This window comes from Callorhinus ursinus, unplaced genomic scaffold (assembly GCF_003265705.2).
Source record: "Callorhinus ursinus isolate GAN/ISIS: 27379988/994484 unplaced genomic scaffold, GSC_fseal_2.0 scaffold13, whole genome shotgun sequence".
NCBI lineage: Eukaryota > Metazoa > Chordata > Mammalia > Carnivora > Otariidae > Callorhinus > Callorhinus ursinus.
Genome location: NW_027397075.1, coordinates 37,258,243 through 37,272,715, shown reverse-complemented (window position 1 = coordinate 37,272,715; position 14,473 = coordinate 37,258,243). Strand labels below are relative to the sequence as shown.

Here is a 14,473-nt window from a genome sequence, read left to right as displayed (position 1 = left end):
ACAAAAACTTGAGCTCATAGATACAAGAACAGATGGGTGGTATCCAGAGGCAGGAGTTTGGGAGTGGGTAAAATACGTGGAGAGAGTAAAAAAGTACCAAATTCCAGTTATAAAAAGTCCTGGGGGGCACCTGTGTGGCTCAGTCGTTAAGCGTCTGCCTTTGGCTCAGGTCATGATCCCAGAGTCCTGGGACGGAGCCCCGTGTCTGGCTCCCTGCTCAGCGGGGAGCCTGCTTCGCCCTCTGCCTCTGCCACTCCCCCTGCTTATGTGCACTTGCTGTCAAATAAATATTTTTTTAAATCTTTTTTAAAAAGTCCTGGGGATGTAATATACAGCATGGCAAATATATTTAATACTGTATGTATTAATGATATAGAATAACAGATATTACATAATAATATACATTATATAATTATAGTAATATATTACATAATAGTTAATACAGTATTAATACTGTATTGTACAGTTGAAAATTGCTAAGAGAGTAAATCTTAAAAGTTCTTATCACAAAAAAAAAAAATTTTAACTATGTGTGGTGATGGATGTTAAGTAGACCTACTGCGATCATTTCATATTATACATATCGATGCATCAAAGTTGAATATCTGAGACTAATATGTCAATTATATCTCCATTTTTAAAAACAATAAAAAAATTTTTTAAATGATACAACTCAGCAACAAATGGAGGAGATGCATAAAGTCAGATATGTGGGAGGAGGCACAGAGCTCCACACCCTCACCAGGCATGCCATTCTCCCCTGGAAGAGTGGCATGGAAGCTCTCCAAATCCAACATATTGAGGGTTTTTTGAAGGTTTTGTCCCAACAGCATAACTGATTGACTTCATTCACCAGGGGCCAATGAGTCAACCTCCAGCCCCTTTCCTCTCTCAGGAGGTTGGGGGTAAGACTAAAACGTTCCAACCCTCTAATCACATTGTTGGCTCCAACTAGCAACCAGCCCCTATCTTAGATGATTTCCAAAAGTCACATCATTAACAATAAAAGACACCTTTAAAGCTCTCATCACTTTAAAAATTCCAAGGGTTTTAGGAGCTCTGTGCCAGAAGAGAGGAAAGAATGTATTTTTTATACAGTAAATCACAATATCACATCCTATAATCATCTTAATGGATGGAGAAGATTCCTACATACATCCAAGGAAAAAAAATCTCAGAATCTAGGAACAGAAGGGAATTTCCTCAACCTGGTTTATGGCATTTATAAAAATGGTACAGTTAAAACCATAGTTAATGATGAAAGACTGAATATTTTTCCCCCACAGTCAGGAACAAGGCAAGAATTTCCACTCTCACCACTTCTATGCATTATTATACCAGAGAGCCTAGCCTATCTAAGAAGGAAAAAAAGGCAGATTGAAAAGGAAGTAAAACTATCTACTCCCAGATGGTATGATGACCTATACAGAAAATCTCAATTCTGGGGCACCTGAGTGGCTCAGTCAGTTAAGCGTCTGACTCTTGATTCTGGCTCAGGTCATGATCTCAGGGTCCTGGGATCAATCACCCCTCCTCCAATCACACCAGGTTCCGCACTCAGGGTCAGGAGTCTGCTTAAGGATTTCTCTCCCTCTTCCTGTGCCCCTCCCCTCTGTCTCTCTCTCTAATGAATAAATAAATCTTTTTTTTAAAAAATCCCAACTCTACAAAATAGCTACTAGAATGATCTGAACTACAGAAATGAGTTTATCAAGTACCTTGATTCAAGGTCACAAGATAAAGGTCAATACACAAAAAAGTGCAATTAATTTTCTGTATACTAGCAACAATTAACTAGAAAATAAATTGAAAACATCCTTTACGATATCAAAAATATGAAAAATGTGGGGGTAAAATTTAACAAAATATATGCAGGCCTTGGGTACTTAAACTATAAAACAGTACTGAAAACTTAAAGACCCAAATGGAGAAATATACTATGCTCATGGATCAATATTGTTAAGATGTCAATTCTTTTTTTTTAATATATTTTTTTTAAGATTTATTTGAGAGAGAGAGAGAGCGCACATGAGAGGGGGGAGGGTCAGAGGGAGAAGCAGACTTCCTGCTGAGCAGGGAGCCCAATGCGGGACTCGATCCAGGGACTCCAGGGTCATGACCTGAGCTGAAGGCAGTTGCTTAACCAACTGAGCCACCCAGGCGTCCTGTTAAGACGTCAATTCTCCCGACTTATCTATAGGCCCAATGTAATTATAATGAAAATCACAAGAGGCATATTTATTTTTGGTAGAAATTAACAAGCTGATTTATATCAAATTAAGTTTATACGAAAATGCAAAGAACCTAGAGTAGACAAAGCAATTTGAAAAAAAAAAGTTGTAAGACTTAACTATATAATTTCAAGATGTTATAAAACTAGAGTAATAAGATAGTGTGGTATTCACAAAAGAACATGTAAATCAATGACCAGAATAGAGTCCTAAAACCTACACATACGAGAGGTCAACAGATTTAACAGAGGTGCTAAAGTAATAAGGTAGTTGAGCGAGAAAAAGTGTTTTACAAAAAATAGTGCTAGAGGAATTAGCTAGCCATTGCATAAAACTTTGATCCATATTGGTACCTTATATAAAAATTAACTTGAAATGGATAATAGAGGGGCGCCTGGGTGGCTCAGTCGTTAAGCATCTACCTTCGGCTCAGGTCATGAACCCAAAGTCCTGGGATTGGGCCCCGCATCAGATTCCCTGCTCAGCGGGAAGCCTGCTTCTCCCTCTCCCACTCCCCCTGCTTGTGTTCCCTCTCTCACTGTGTCTCTGTCAAAAAAACAAATAAAATCTTTAAAAAAAAAAAAAAGAAAGAAAGAAATGGATAATAGACCTAAGAATTAAAATCATAAAACTTCTAGAAGAAAACACAAAACATTTTTGTGACTTCGTATTCAACAAAGTTTAGGTAGGCAAGAATCAAAAGAAAAATATAAGTAAGTTAGATTTCAACAAAGTTAATGGCTTCTGCTTCATCAAAGACAGAACTAAAGAAATGAGACAAGCACAGACCAGGAGAAAGCATCTGCATAACATGTCTCTGGTAAAGGACTTGTACCCATTCTTATATAATTCTTCCAACTCAACACAAATCTCAATTCTTAAGAATGAGCAAAGGATGTGAAGCGATACTTTAAGGAAGATTTACAAAAGGCAAATATGCATATGAAAAGATACCCAACATTATTCATCATTAGAGAAATTCCAATTAAAACCATAATGAAATACCACCACACACCCACTCAAATGACTGGTATTTTTTAAATTAACAATACCAAATGTTAACAAAGATGCAGCTGGAACTCTCTTATGTAGCTCATGGGAATGTAAAATCGTACAGCCACTTTAGAAAACAGTTCGGCAATTTCTTATAAAGTGAAACATATACCTCCTGAATGACCCAACAATCCTACTCCAGGTATTTACCTAAGAGAACTGGAGTCCACAGTCATACAAGGTGTATACAAATGTTCAAAGTAGCTTTATATGTAAATACCCCAAAAGGGAAACAACCCAAATATCATCTAATGGGAGTAGATAACAAATTGAAGTATATCAATACAGTGGAATGATATGCAACAAAAAAGGTAACAAAAGCATCATGCTAAGAAGCTAAACACAAAAGCTAGACGCTATTTAATTCCATTTAGATGAAACTCTTAAAAAGTCAAACTCACAGAAAGCAGTGATTTTTATATCTGTGGCTATAGCTGGGAAAAGAGATCAATTACAAAGCAGCATAACGGAACTTTTTGAAAATGATGGAAATGGTTTCTTGATGGTGATTACATGACTGGCTACATTGTCAAAACTCAAATTGCACATTTTAAATGGGTAAATTTTACTGTATGTAAATTGTCACTAAAGCTAATTTTTTTTAAGTTATACAGGTAAGGCACTTTTATGTCTTGAATTTAATTTCCATGTGCTTATTCTGAACTCTACTTAAGCTGTCATCTTGCATGGATTGAGAAGGAAGATGGTCACAGGCTGGGTGAACACAGTGCCCACAGAAACCAGGGACACAAGAGTGATTGATTCCTTTTCCCTGAGGGTGCACTAAACATGGGGGTGTGCAAATTTTCAGCTCCGGGGCTGGAGATCGGAGCGCCACCATTTTCATGTTCATTTCCATCCCCAAAGTGGGACAGAAAGCCTTCAGAAACAAAAGCCACATAGAGCAATGTGAAGTAGCTTACACTGAGCCTGGCCCCCTGGCAAGGGCGGTGCAATTCCGCCGGGGGCAAAGACACCTGAGAATCAGTGCAACAGGCTCCTCCCCCAGAAGACCAGGAGGTACATATGGCTAATACCAAGTTTACCGATCATACAGAACTGCAAAACTCCAGCACTAGGATAAAACAGTATGTAGATTTGGGGTTTCTTCTCATGATTCCTTAGTCTTTTAATTTTAATTTCTTTTTCTTTCTTTCCTTTTCAACTGTTTCTTATTTTATAAACTCTTTAAGTCTTGTTTAATTTTCATTTTTACAGTTACATTTTTATATATATTCTTTATTTTTGGCTTTCTTTCATTGTATTCAACTTTATTTGTGTGTGTGTATATATATATATTTCTCTTTCCTGACAATTTTGGGATCTAGATTCTTCTAACAGACCAAAATGTACCCAGGACCAAGGGTATTGCTCTGTTTGGTCCACCTGTTGGATTATATTCTCTCTTCTTTCTTTTTTTGGTTTCTGATCTCTTCTGATTTTTTAGTATATATTTTGATGGGGTCATAGTTGCTATGTTTGTATTTTGTTCTCTTGTTCATCTATTCTTCTCCAGATAGAATGACAAGATAGAAAAACTTACCCCAGAAAAGAAAACAAGTGGCAGTATTAACTGCCAGGGAATTAATCAATATGGATATAAGATGTCAGAGCTAGAATTCAGAATAACAATTATAAAGATACTAGCTGGGCTTGAAAAAAGCATAGAAGACACTAGGGAATCTCTTTCTGGAGAAATAAAAGAACTAAAATCTAATCAGGTCAAAATCAAAAAGGGTATTACTGAGATGCAATCGAAAATGGAGTGTCTAACTGCTAAGATAAATGAGGAAGAGAAAATTGGTGATATAGAAGATAAAACGATGGAGAATAAAGACACTGAGAAAAAGAGATAAAGAACTACTGGATCATGAGGGGAGAATTAGAGAGATAAGTGATACCATAAAGCGAAACAATATTAAAATAATTGGGGTACCAGAGGAAGAGGAGAAAGGGGGGGCAAAAGGTATACTGGAACAAATTATAGCTGAGAACTTCCCTAATCTGGGGAAGGAAACAGGCTTTCAAGTCCAGAAGGCACAGAGACTCTCCCTCAAAATCAATACAAATAGGTCAACACCTGGACATATAATAGTGAAGGTTACAAATCTCAGAGACAAAGAGAAAATCCTGACAGCAGCTCAGGACAAGAGGTCCTTAACCTACAAAGAAAGAAACATAAGGCTGGAAGCCGACCTAGCCATAGACACCTGGCAGGCCAGAAAGGACTGGAATGATATAGTCAGGGTGCTAAATGAGAAAAACATGCAGCCAAGAATACTCTATCCAGCAAGGCTGTCACTCAGAATAAAAGGAGAGATAAAAGTCTTCCAGGACAAACAAACTAAAGGAATTTGTGATCACTAAACCAGCCATGCAAGAAATATTAAAGGGGATCCTTTAAACGAAGAGAGAGCTTCGTTTAAACAACTTAGACCAGAAAAGAACAGAGACAATATATAGAAACAGTGACTTAACAGGTAATACAATGGCACTAAATTCATATATTTCAATAGTTACTCTGAATGTAAATGGGCTAAATGCTCCAATCAAAAGACAAGGGTATCAGACTGGGTAAAAAAGCAAGACCCAACCATATGCTGTCTGCAAGAGGCTCATTTTAGATTCAAAGATACCTCCAGATTGAAAGTGAAGGGATGGAGAACCATTTATCATGCTAATGGATATCAAAATAAAGCTAAGGTGGCAATCCTTATATCAGACAAATTAGGTTTTAAAGCAAAGACTGTAATAAGAGATGAAGAAGGTCACTATATCATAATAAAAGGGTCTATCCAACAAGAAGATCTAACAATTATAAATATTTATGCACCTAACCTGGGAGCAGCCAATTATATAAGCCAATTAATAACAAAATTAAACAAATACATTGATAATAATACAAAAATAGTAGGGGACTTTAACACCCCACTCACTGCAATGGACGGATCATCTAAGCAGAAAATCAACAAGGAAACATGGCTTTGAATGACATACTGGACCAGATGGACTTCACATACATTCATTCTATCCTAAAGCAACAAAATACAGATTCTTCTCGAGTGCACATGGAACATTCCACAGAATGGAAAACATACTGGGTCACAAATCAGGTCTCAACCGGTACCAAGAGAGTGAAATTAGTGAAATTATTCCCTGCATGTTTTCAGACCACAATGCTTTGAAACTGGAACTCAATCACAAGAGGAAAGTTGGAAAGAACTCAAATACATGGAGGCTAAAGAGCATCCTACTAAAGAATGAATGGGTCAACCAGGAAATTAATGAAGAATTAAAAAATACATGGAAACAAATGAAAATGAAAACACAACTGTTCAAAACCTTTCGGATGCTGCAAAGGCAGTCCTAAGAGGGAAGTACACAACAATATAAGCCTTTCTCAAGAAATAAGAAAGGTCTCAAATACACAACCTAACCTTACACCTAAAGTAGCTGGAGAAAGAAGAGCAAATAAAGCCTAAACCCAGCAGGAGAAGAGAATTAATAAAGATTAGAGGAGAAATCCATGAAAAAGAAACCAAAAGAACAGAACTAATCAACGAAACTAGGAGCTGGTTCTATGAAAGAATTAATAAGATCAATAAACCCCTGGCCAGACTTATCAAAAAGAAAAAAAGACCCAAATTAATAAAATCATGAATGAAAAAGGAGAGATCACAACCAACACCAAAGATGCAAACAATTATAAGAACATATTATGAGCAACTACATGCCAACAAATTAGGTAATCTGGAAGAAATGAATGCATTCCTAGAAACATATAAACTACCAAAATGGAACCAGGAAGAAATAGAAAACCTGAACAGACCCATAACCAGCAAGGAAATTGAAGCAGTAACCAAAAATCTACCAACAAAGAAGAGTCCAGGGCCGGATGGCATCCCAGGGCAATTCTACCAAACATTTAAAGAAGAACTAATACCTATTCTTCTGAAGCTGTTTCAAAAACTAGAAAGGGAAGGAAAACTTCCAAATTCTTTCTATGAGGCCAGCATGACCTTGATTCCAAAACCAGACAAAGACCCCACCAAAAAGGAGAATTACAGACCAATATCCCTGATGAACATGGATGCCAAAATTCTCACCAAGATACTAGCCAATAGGACCCAACAGTACATTAAAAGGATTATTCACTACGACTAAATCAAAGTTACTCCTGGGCTGCAAGGGTGGTTCAACATTTGCAAATCAATCATGTGACACACCCCACATTAATAAAAAAAAGAACAAGAATCATATCCTCTCAACAGATGCAGAAAAAGCATTTGACAAAGTACAGCATCCTTTCTTGATTAAAACTCTCCACAATGTAGGGATAGAGGGAACATATATCAATAGCATAAAAGCCATCTATGAAAAGCCCACAGCAAATATCATTCTCATTGGGGGAAAACTGAGAGCTTTTCCCCTAAGGTCAGGAACACAGCAGGGATGTCCACTATCACCACTGTTGTTCAACACAGAAGTCCTAGCCTCACAAAGAGACAATAAAAAGAAATAAAAGGTATGTAAATAGGCAAAGAAGAAGTCAAAATCTTACTCTTTGCAGATGACATGATACTCTATATGGAAAACCCAAAAGACTCCACCCCAAAATTGCTAGAACTCATACAGGAATTCAGCAAAGTGGCAGGATATAAAATCAATATACAGAAATCAGTTGCATTTCTATACACTAACAATGAGACAGAAGAAAGAAAAATTAAGGAATCAATCCCATTTACAATTGCATCCAAAACCATAAGATACCTAGGAATAAACCTTACCAAAGAGGCAAAGTCTCTGTACTCAGAAAACTATAGAATACTCATGAAAGAAATTGAGGAAGACACAAAAAAATGGAAAAATATTCTATGCTCATTATTGGAAGAACAAATATTGTTAAAATGTCTATGCTACCTAAAGTAATCTACACATTCAATGCAATCCCTATCAAAATACCATCGACTTTTTTCACAGAGCTGGAACAAATAATCCTAAAATTTGTACGGAACCAGAAAAGACCCCAAATAGCCAAAGGAATTTTGGAAAAAAAAAAAACCAAAACTGGTGGCATCACAATTCCAGACTTCAAGCTGGATTATAAAAGCTGTAATCAACAAGACAGTATGATACTGGCATAAAAACAGACACAGAGATCAATGGAACAGAATACAGAGCCCAGAAATGGACCCTCAACTCTATGGTCTACTAATCTTTGACAAAGCAGGAAAGAACGTCCAATGGAAAAAAGATAGTCTCTTCAATAAATGGTGCTGGAAAAATTAGAGAGCCATATGCAGAAGAATGAAACTGGACCATTCTCTCACATCATATACAAAGATAGACTCAAAATGGATAAAGACTTCAATGTGAGACAGGAATCCATCAAAATCCTAATGGAGAACACAGGCAGCAAGCTCTCTGACCTCAGTCACAGCAACTTCTGGCTAGATAGGTCTCCAAAGGCAAGGGAAACAAGGGCAAAAATGAACTATTGGGACTTCATCAAGATAAAAAACTTTTGCACGGCAAAGGAAACAGTCAACAACAACAAAAAAAAGACAACTGACGGGTGCCTGGGTGGCTCAGTCATTAGGCGTCTGCCTTCGGCTCAGGTCATGATCCCAGGGTCCTGGGATCAAGCCCCGCATCGGGCTCCCTGTTCTGCAGGAGGCCTGCTTCTCCCTCTCCCACTCCCCCTGCTGTGTTCCCTCTCTCGCTGTGTCTCTCTCTGTCAAATAAATAAAGAAAATCTTAAAAAAAAAAAAAAGACAACTGACAGAATGGGAGAAGCTATCTGCAAATGTCTCATCAGATAAAGGGCTAGTATCCAAAATCTATGAAGAACTTATCAAACTCAACACCCAAAAAATAAATAATCCAGTTAAGAAATGGGCATTTCTCCAAAGAAGACACACAAATGGCCAACAGACACATGAAAAAGTGCTCAACATCACTTGGCATCAGGGAAATACAAATCAAAACCTCAATGAGATACCACCTCACACCAGTCAGAATGGCTAAAATTAACAAGTCAGGAAATGACAGATGTTGGCGGGGATGCGGAGAAAGGAGAACCCTCCTACACTGTTGGTGGGAATGCAAGCTGGTGCAGCCACTCTGGAAAACAGTATGGAGGTTCCTCAAAAAGTTGAAAATAGAGCTACCCTATGACCCAGCAATTGCACTACTGGGTGTTTACCCTAAAGATACAAATGTAGTGATCTGAAGGGGTACATGCACCCCAATGTTTATAGCAGCAATGTCCACAATAGCCAAACTACGGAAAGAGCCCAGATGTCCAACAACATATAAAGTGATAAAGAAGATGTAGTATATATATACAATGGACTATTACTCAGCCATCACAAAAATGAAATCTTGCCATTTGCAAGGACGTGGATGGAACTAGAGGGTATTATGGTAAGTGAAATAAGTCAGTCAGAGAAAGACAATTATCCTATGATTTCACTCATATGTGGAATTTGAGAAACAAAACAGAGGAGCATAGAGGAAGGGAGGGAAAAATAAAACAAATCGAAATCAGAGAGGGAGACAAACCCTAAAAGACTCTTAACTACAGAAAACAAACTGAGGGTTGCAGGAGGGGAGTGTTTGTAAGGATGGGGTACCTGGGTGATGGACATTAAGGAGGGCGTGTGATGTAATAAGCACTGGCTGTTATATACAATTGATGAATAACTGAACTCTATCTCTGAAACTAATAATACACTGTGTTAATTGAATTTAAATAAAATATAATTAATTTTTAATGCAAAAAAAGGTTGTTATCTTGCTAATTTAACCAGGCCTTTGTTGGTTATATTCTAGTAGCTTTTGTTGAAAAATCCTTCAGTGTATACATAGTCAAAAAAATACCAGCACTGTAGTGCTCAGGCCAGCCATTCGAGTGAAGATATCCACGAGGTAAGTTGCAAATATACTTCCAGGACTTCGGTGAGAAGCTGGAACTAGAGAGATATTTGAGGGTCATCTGCAGAAATGGTACTGCTGTACTACTGTACCTGCAGTACAGGTACCCCTCGCCTTTCAAAAGTTCACACTATGCCCCTTTGCTTTTATGAAGGATCTAGGGTTAGTTCTTGTTTTTGCTAATTCAAAGAAATCGAAAGAGGATTTTCAGAAGTGAAAACAGCATCCAGCATTTGTTTTGCAACAAGTGGTGACAGGGGCTGTCTGAGCAGCTGGAGAGGCATCGCCAACCTCCTTCCCCAAGAACTTCATTCAGCATCAAGCTATGGTGGCTTGATGCTGTGCTTTATCTCCATTTATTTATTTTGTGTGTCAATTACCAAGATAAGTCCTAAGGTATCAGAAAAATCATTAGCAAGATGTGTCTTAAGGTATCAGAAATGCCCACTAGAGATTATTTTGAGAGTCTGGGAATGTTCAAAATATTTTCCATATAAATTAATGGTAACTGTTTCCTTGCTTTATACCAGTTCAACTTAAGAAAGGTTTCCTAGGAACACTTTACTTTCGAATAGCAGGAGAAACCTGTCGAAGAAACCAGAGGAACTGATAAAATTGTACTCTTTTCCCACTGCCACCTCTTACTAGCTAATAATCAATACAACCATAGAAAATGTTCAAATATGAAATGACTTTAATTTTAAAAGGTAAGCTTTTCCATCAGTTCTAAGTAATAAACACTGAATTTAAACACATTTTTGGTGTATTTATATCTCCAAAATCAGATATCTTACCTGGTTTAATTTTTCAGTGTGATTCAGCCTTGAAGTCTCTACTGCATTTGACTTAAAAGTCTTTTCCACGTTCAATATTTGCGTCGGTAGTTCCATGTTTGAAGTGGGTTGTGAAAAGCAAGCCTTTGCAACTGGGGAGCCTGTGGAGTATGACCCCTGTTTCATTCGAAAAGGCTGAGTAAACATTTTCCCTCCTTTTGTGAATAAAAGAACAGAGAAAAGTTGTCACTAACGATTTCTACTTTATTTTCCAGTGGTTATCTATAGAGGCTACTGTGACCTAACTGCCCTCAACTTTGAAATAACAATTAAGTAAGCTTATGTGTTCATACTGCCAAATAAAATTTACATACAATGGAAGAGATTCTCATCTATAAATGAAAACCAAGAGATCATTAAGTGTGTTACTGAAAAGGTTGGGGCTACCTAAAAACTCTACTTAAGGCCACCTCAATATAATTACAGAGGCAGGTTTCAATAGGTAAAAACCTAAAAAGCTGTATCCTGTGTAGGAGGTCAAAAAGCCTCCAAGTAAGGAGTCTACTTAAAACTACGCTTCTCAAACCAGACAATCACCTAGTAGTATGGGAGCAAGAAAGGGGGATAAAAAAGCTATAGAATAAAGGATATTCTAGAGTACAGATTTCTTTCTTCAAGATTTGTAGGGAGGAAAATACCACTGGAGAGATATATGTTGATGTACAACATGAACAGTTTATCACTAGACTTCATTATAGCCTAGCTCTTTACTATAAGATCAAGCGCGCGTGCGCGCGCGCACACACACACACACACACACACACACACACACACACACACACAGTTTCCAATATATCCTGATGACAGGATGAAGGGTCCACAGATGGGAAACATGGACAATCCAATCACTGGGAAGGAATATCGCTCCCCCCATTCAATAAGTTGGCAAACTACTTTATACAAGTCAACCTCTTGTAAGTTTAACAGCTTGATGAGTTTGTCTCCCTAAGTTTGAGCAACTCAAGAATACTGATACTGTTGATGGTTCAGAGTTAAACTCAAAACATTCACTGGCCCCTGCAGTCTTCCCTGACCAGAGCATGTAAACACCCTAGGATATCGTCATCAAATTATACTTCCTATCATAGTTTAAGTATTGGTTTCTACACTTGGGACTTTCTCATGGTTTCACCTACATTACTCTAAATACATATTTTAGAGAAAAAGAAAAATCACTGAAATAGGTATAGAAATTCTCCAAATACGCTCAGTGTGTAGATTCTGTACTGTCAAGGATCTAGTGAGGCACCACACAAATGATCACATTGGTCTTCTGAGACTTTGAGAAAGTGATTCAGGGATGAAAGGCACAGCATAGGGACCACAGTCAATGGTATTGTAATAACGTGACAGCTGCACTGTGGTGAGCACAGCATACGTACAAAGGTGTCAAATCACTATGTTGTACACCTGAAAACAATGGGTCATTGTGTGTATTTCAATAACTATATATATATTAAAAAAAACAAAAACAAGAAGGACAATGATTGGGTAAGAAAAGCACTGAACAGTATTAAGAGCTGAGTATCAAACCCTGGCTGTAACACTTTTCTAGTCATGCAACTTTGGAAAAGTCATTTAACTTTCCTGAGCTTTCTTTTTCTTATCTCTATGATTGGGTTATTCACCCTTCTATGGTGTGGCAATGGGAATCCAAGGTAAAACGCTAAATAAGGTGGTTATCGTTACAGTACATAAATTACTGCACTGCTTGCTAGGATATCAAAGATCTGTGCCAGCAAAAATTAGATGGCAAATGCGACCAGTATTTTTTTTTAAACTCATTTCCCATGTTATAGCTTTACATGGACTCATGTTCATTTACAGTGTTCCAGAGAAAGCAGATCTTGTGTTTTTATAGTAATAGCTACCACTTATCATAAGCTTACTAAATGTGAGACACTTTTTTGAGTTCATCTCATTTAATCCTCAGCACAACTCCAAGAGGCAAGTATTATTATTCCTATTCTAGAGGAGGAAACTAAGGCTTAGACGTTTTAAGTAACTTGCTCAAGATCACTCAGCCAGCAAGTGGGAGCGCAAGGATGCAACTTTTGACAAACTCTGGGAGCTGAGACATTACCTACCTCCATAGCTGCCAGGACTGCTCCAAATTCTGCTAACCCACAATACAGGGACTAATGCTCACATGCTTACCTGCTGGCCATCTTCTCTGCTTTTCCTCTGATACGCTCTTCTTTAGCATCAACAAAGAACCTGCTCTGGTCTGCTCTACAGAAATGACATCCGAAGCAGCATTAAGCACTTCAAACATAGAGAGGAATCCATACTGCACATACTGGAATGAACGTCCAAATCGTCTGACAAATGCCTTTTCAAAATCAGAAAGGAGAACGGGAGATAACGCCAAGAGGTCTTTCAACTCACTCTTCACAACAGCTGGAAGAATGGGGGGCACCCTTCCTCGGTAAGGTACTCGCCGACGGGAGCTCGGCCCAGAGCAAACACTGGCCCTTCCCTTCTGCACGGAGTTTCGAACCTTATGGCTGCTCCTCTGTTTTGCAACCAAACTTGCTATTCCTTTGGTGGATTCATCTGGAATGGCTAAGGAGGTGTGAAAAAAGAAATCATATTTAGGTGAAAACTTAACTCCTTTCTTTATCCTTTGCATCTGTGGTTATAGAGACAATTCTTAACTCTCCAAGGAGCTGTGTATCTAGGTAGCATTATAAACGTGAACCCTTGGTTCCTCCATTTCTTGTACTTTACAGACGACCACATGTTAGCTCCTCTACCAGAGGATGCAGAAAGATAAATCCCAGTATTTAGCATTACCGCTGACTGCTGAAATACCTGAAACTCTCAAGATGAACAAACTTCCCTGCAATGTTTGTTTCATGAAATTTAAAACATGAGTTCATAATTTAAAATTCCCATTTTTGAGATATCACCTCACACCTGTCAGAATGGCTAAAATTAACAAGTCAGGAAATGACAGATGTTGGAGAAAAGGGAACCCTCCTACACTGTTGGTGGGAATGCAAGCTGGTGCAACCACTCTGGAAAACAGTATGGAGGTTCCTCAAAAAGTTGAAAATAGAGCTACCCTACGATCCAGCAATTGCACTACTGGGTATATACCCCAAAGATACAAATGTAGGGATCCGAAGGGGTACACACACCCTGATGTTTATAGCAGCAAAGTCCACAATAGCCAAACTGTGGAAAGAGCCAAGATGTCCATCGACAGATGAATGGATAAAGAAGATGTGGTAGATACATACAATGGAATATTATGCAGCCATCAAAAGGAATGAGATCTTGCCCTTTGCAACGATGTGGATGGAACTGGAGGGTATTATGCTGAGCGAAATAAGTCAGAGAAAGACATGTATCATATGACCTCACTGATATGAGGAATTCTTAATCTCAGGAAACAAACTGAGGGTTGCTGGAGTG

At 38.1% G+C, this 14,473-nt stretch overlaps 1 protein-coding gene across 1 annotated transcript in view; it reads right to left on the bottom strand.

Moving 5' to 3' along the window:
• Positions 1-14,473, bottom strand: part of TDRD5 (tudor domain containing 5) — an 89,630-nt gene that overhangs the window by 73,235 nt on the left and 1,922 nt on the right. The window contains exons 3-4 of the mRNA XM_025878182.2: positions 13,211-13,618; positions 11,015-11,208 (exon numbers count right to left, since the gene is read on the bottom strand). Of these exons, the coding sequence (XP_025733967.1) occupies positions 11,015-11,208; positions 13,211-13,618 (602 nt within the window). The remainder of the gene's footprint in view (positions 1-11,014; positions 11,209-13,210; positions 13,619-14,473) is intronic.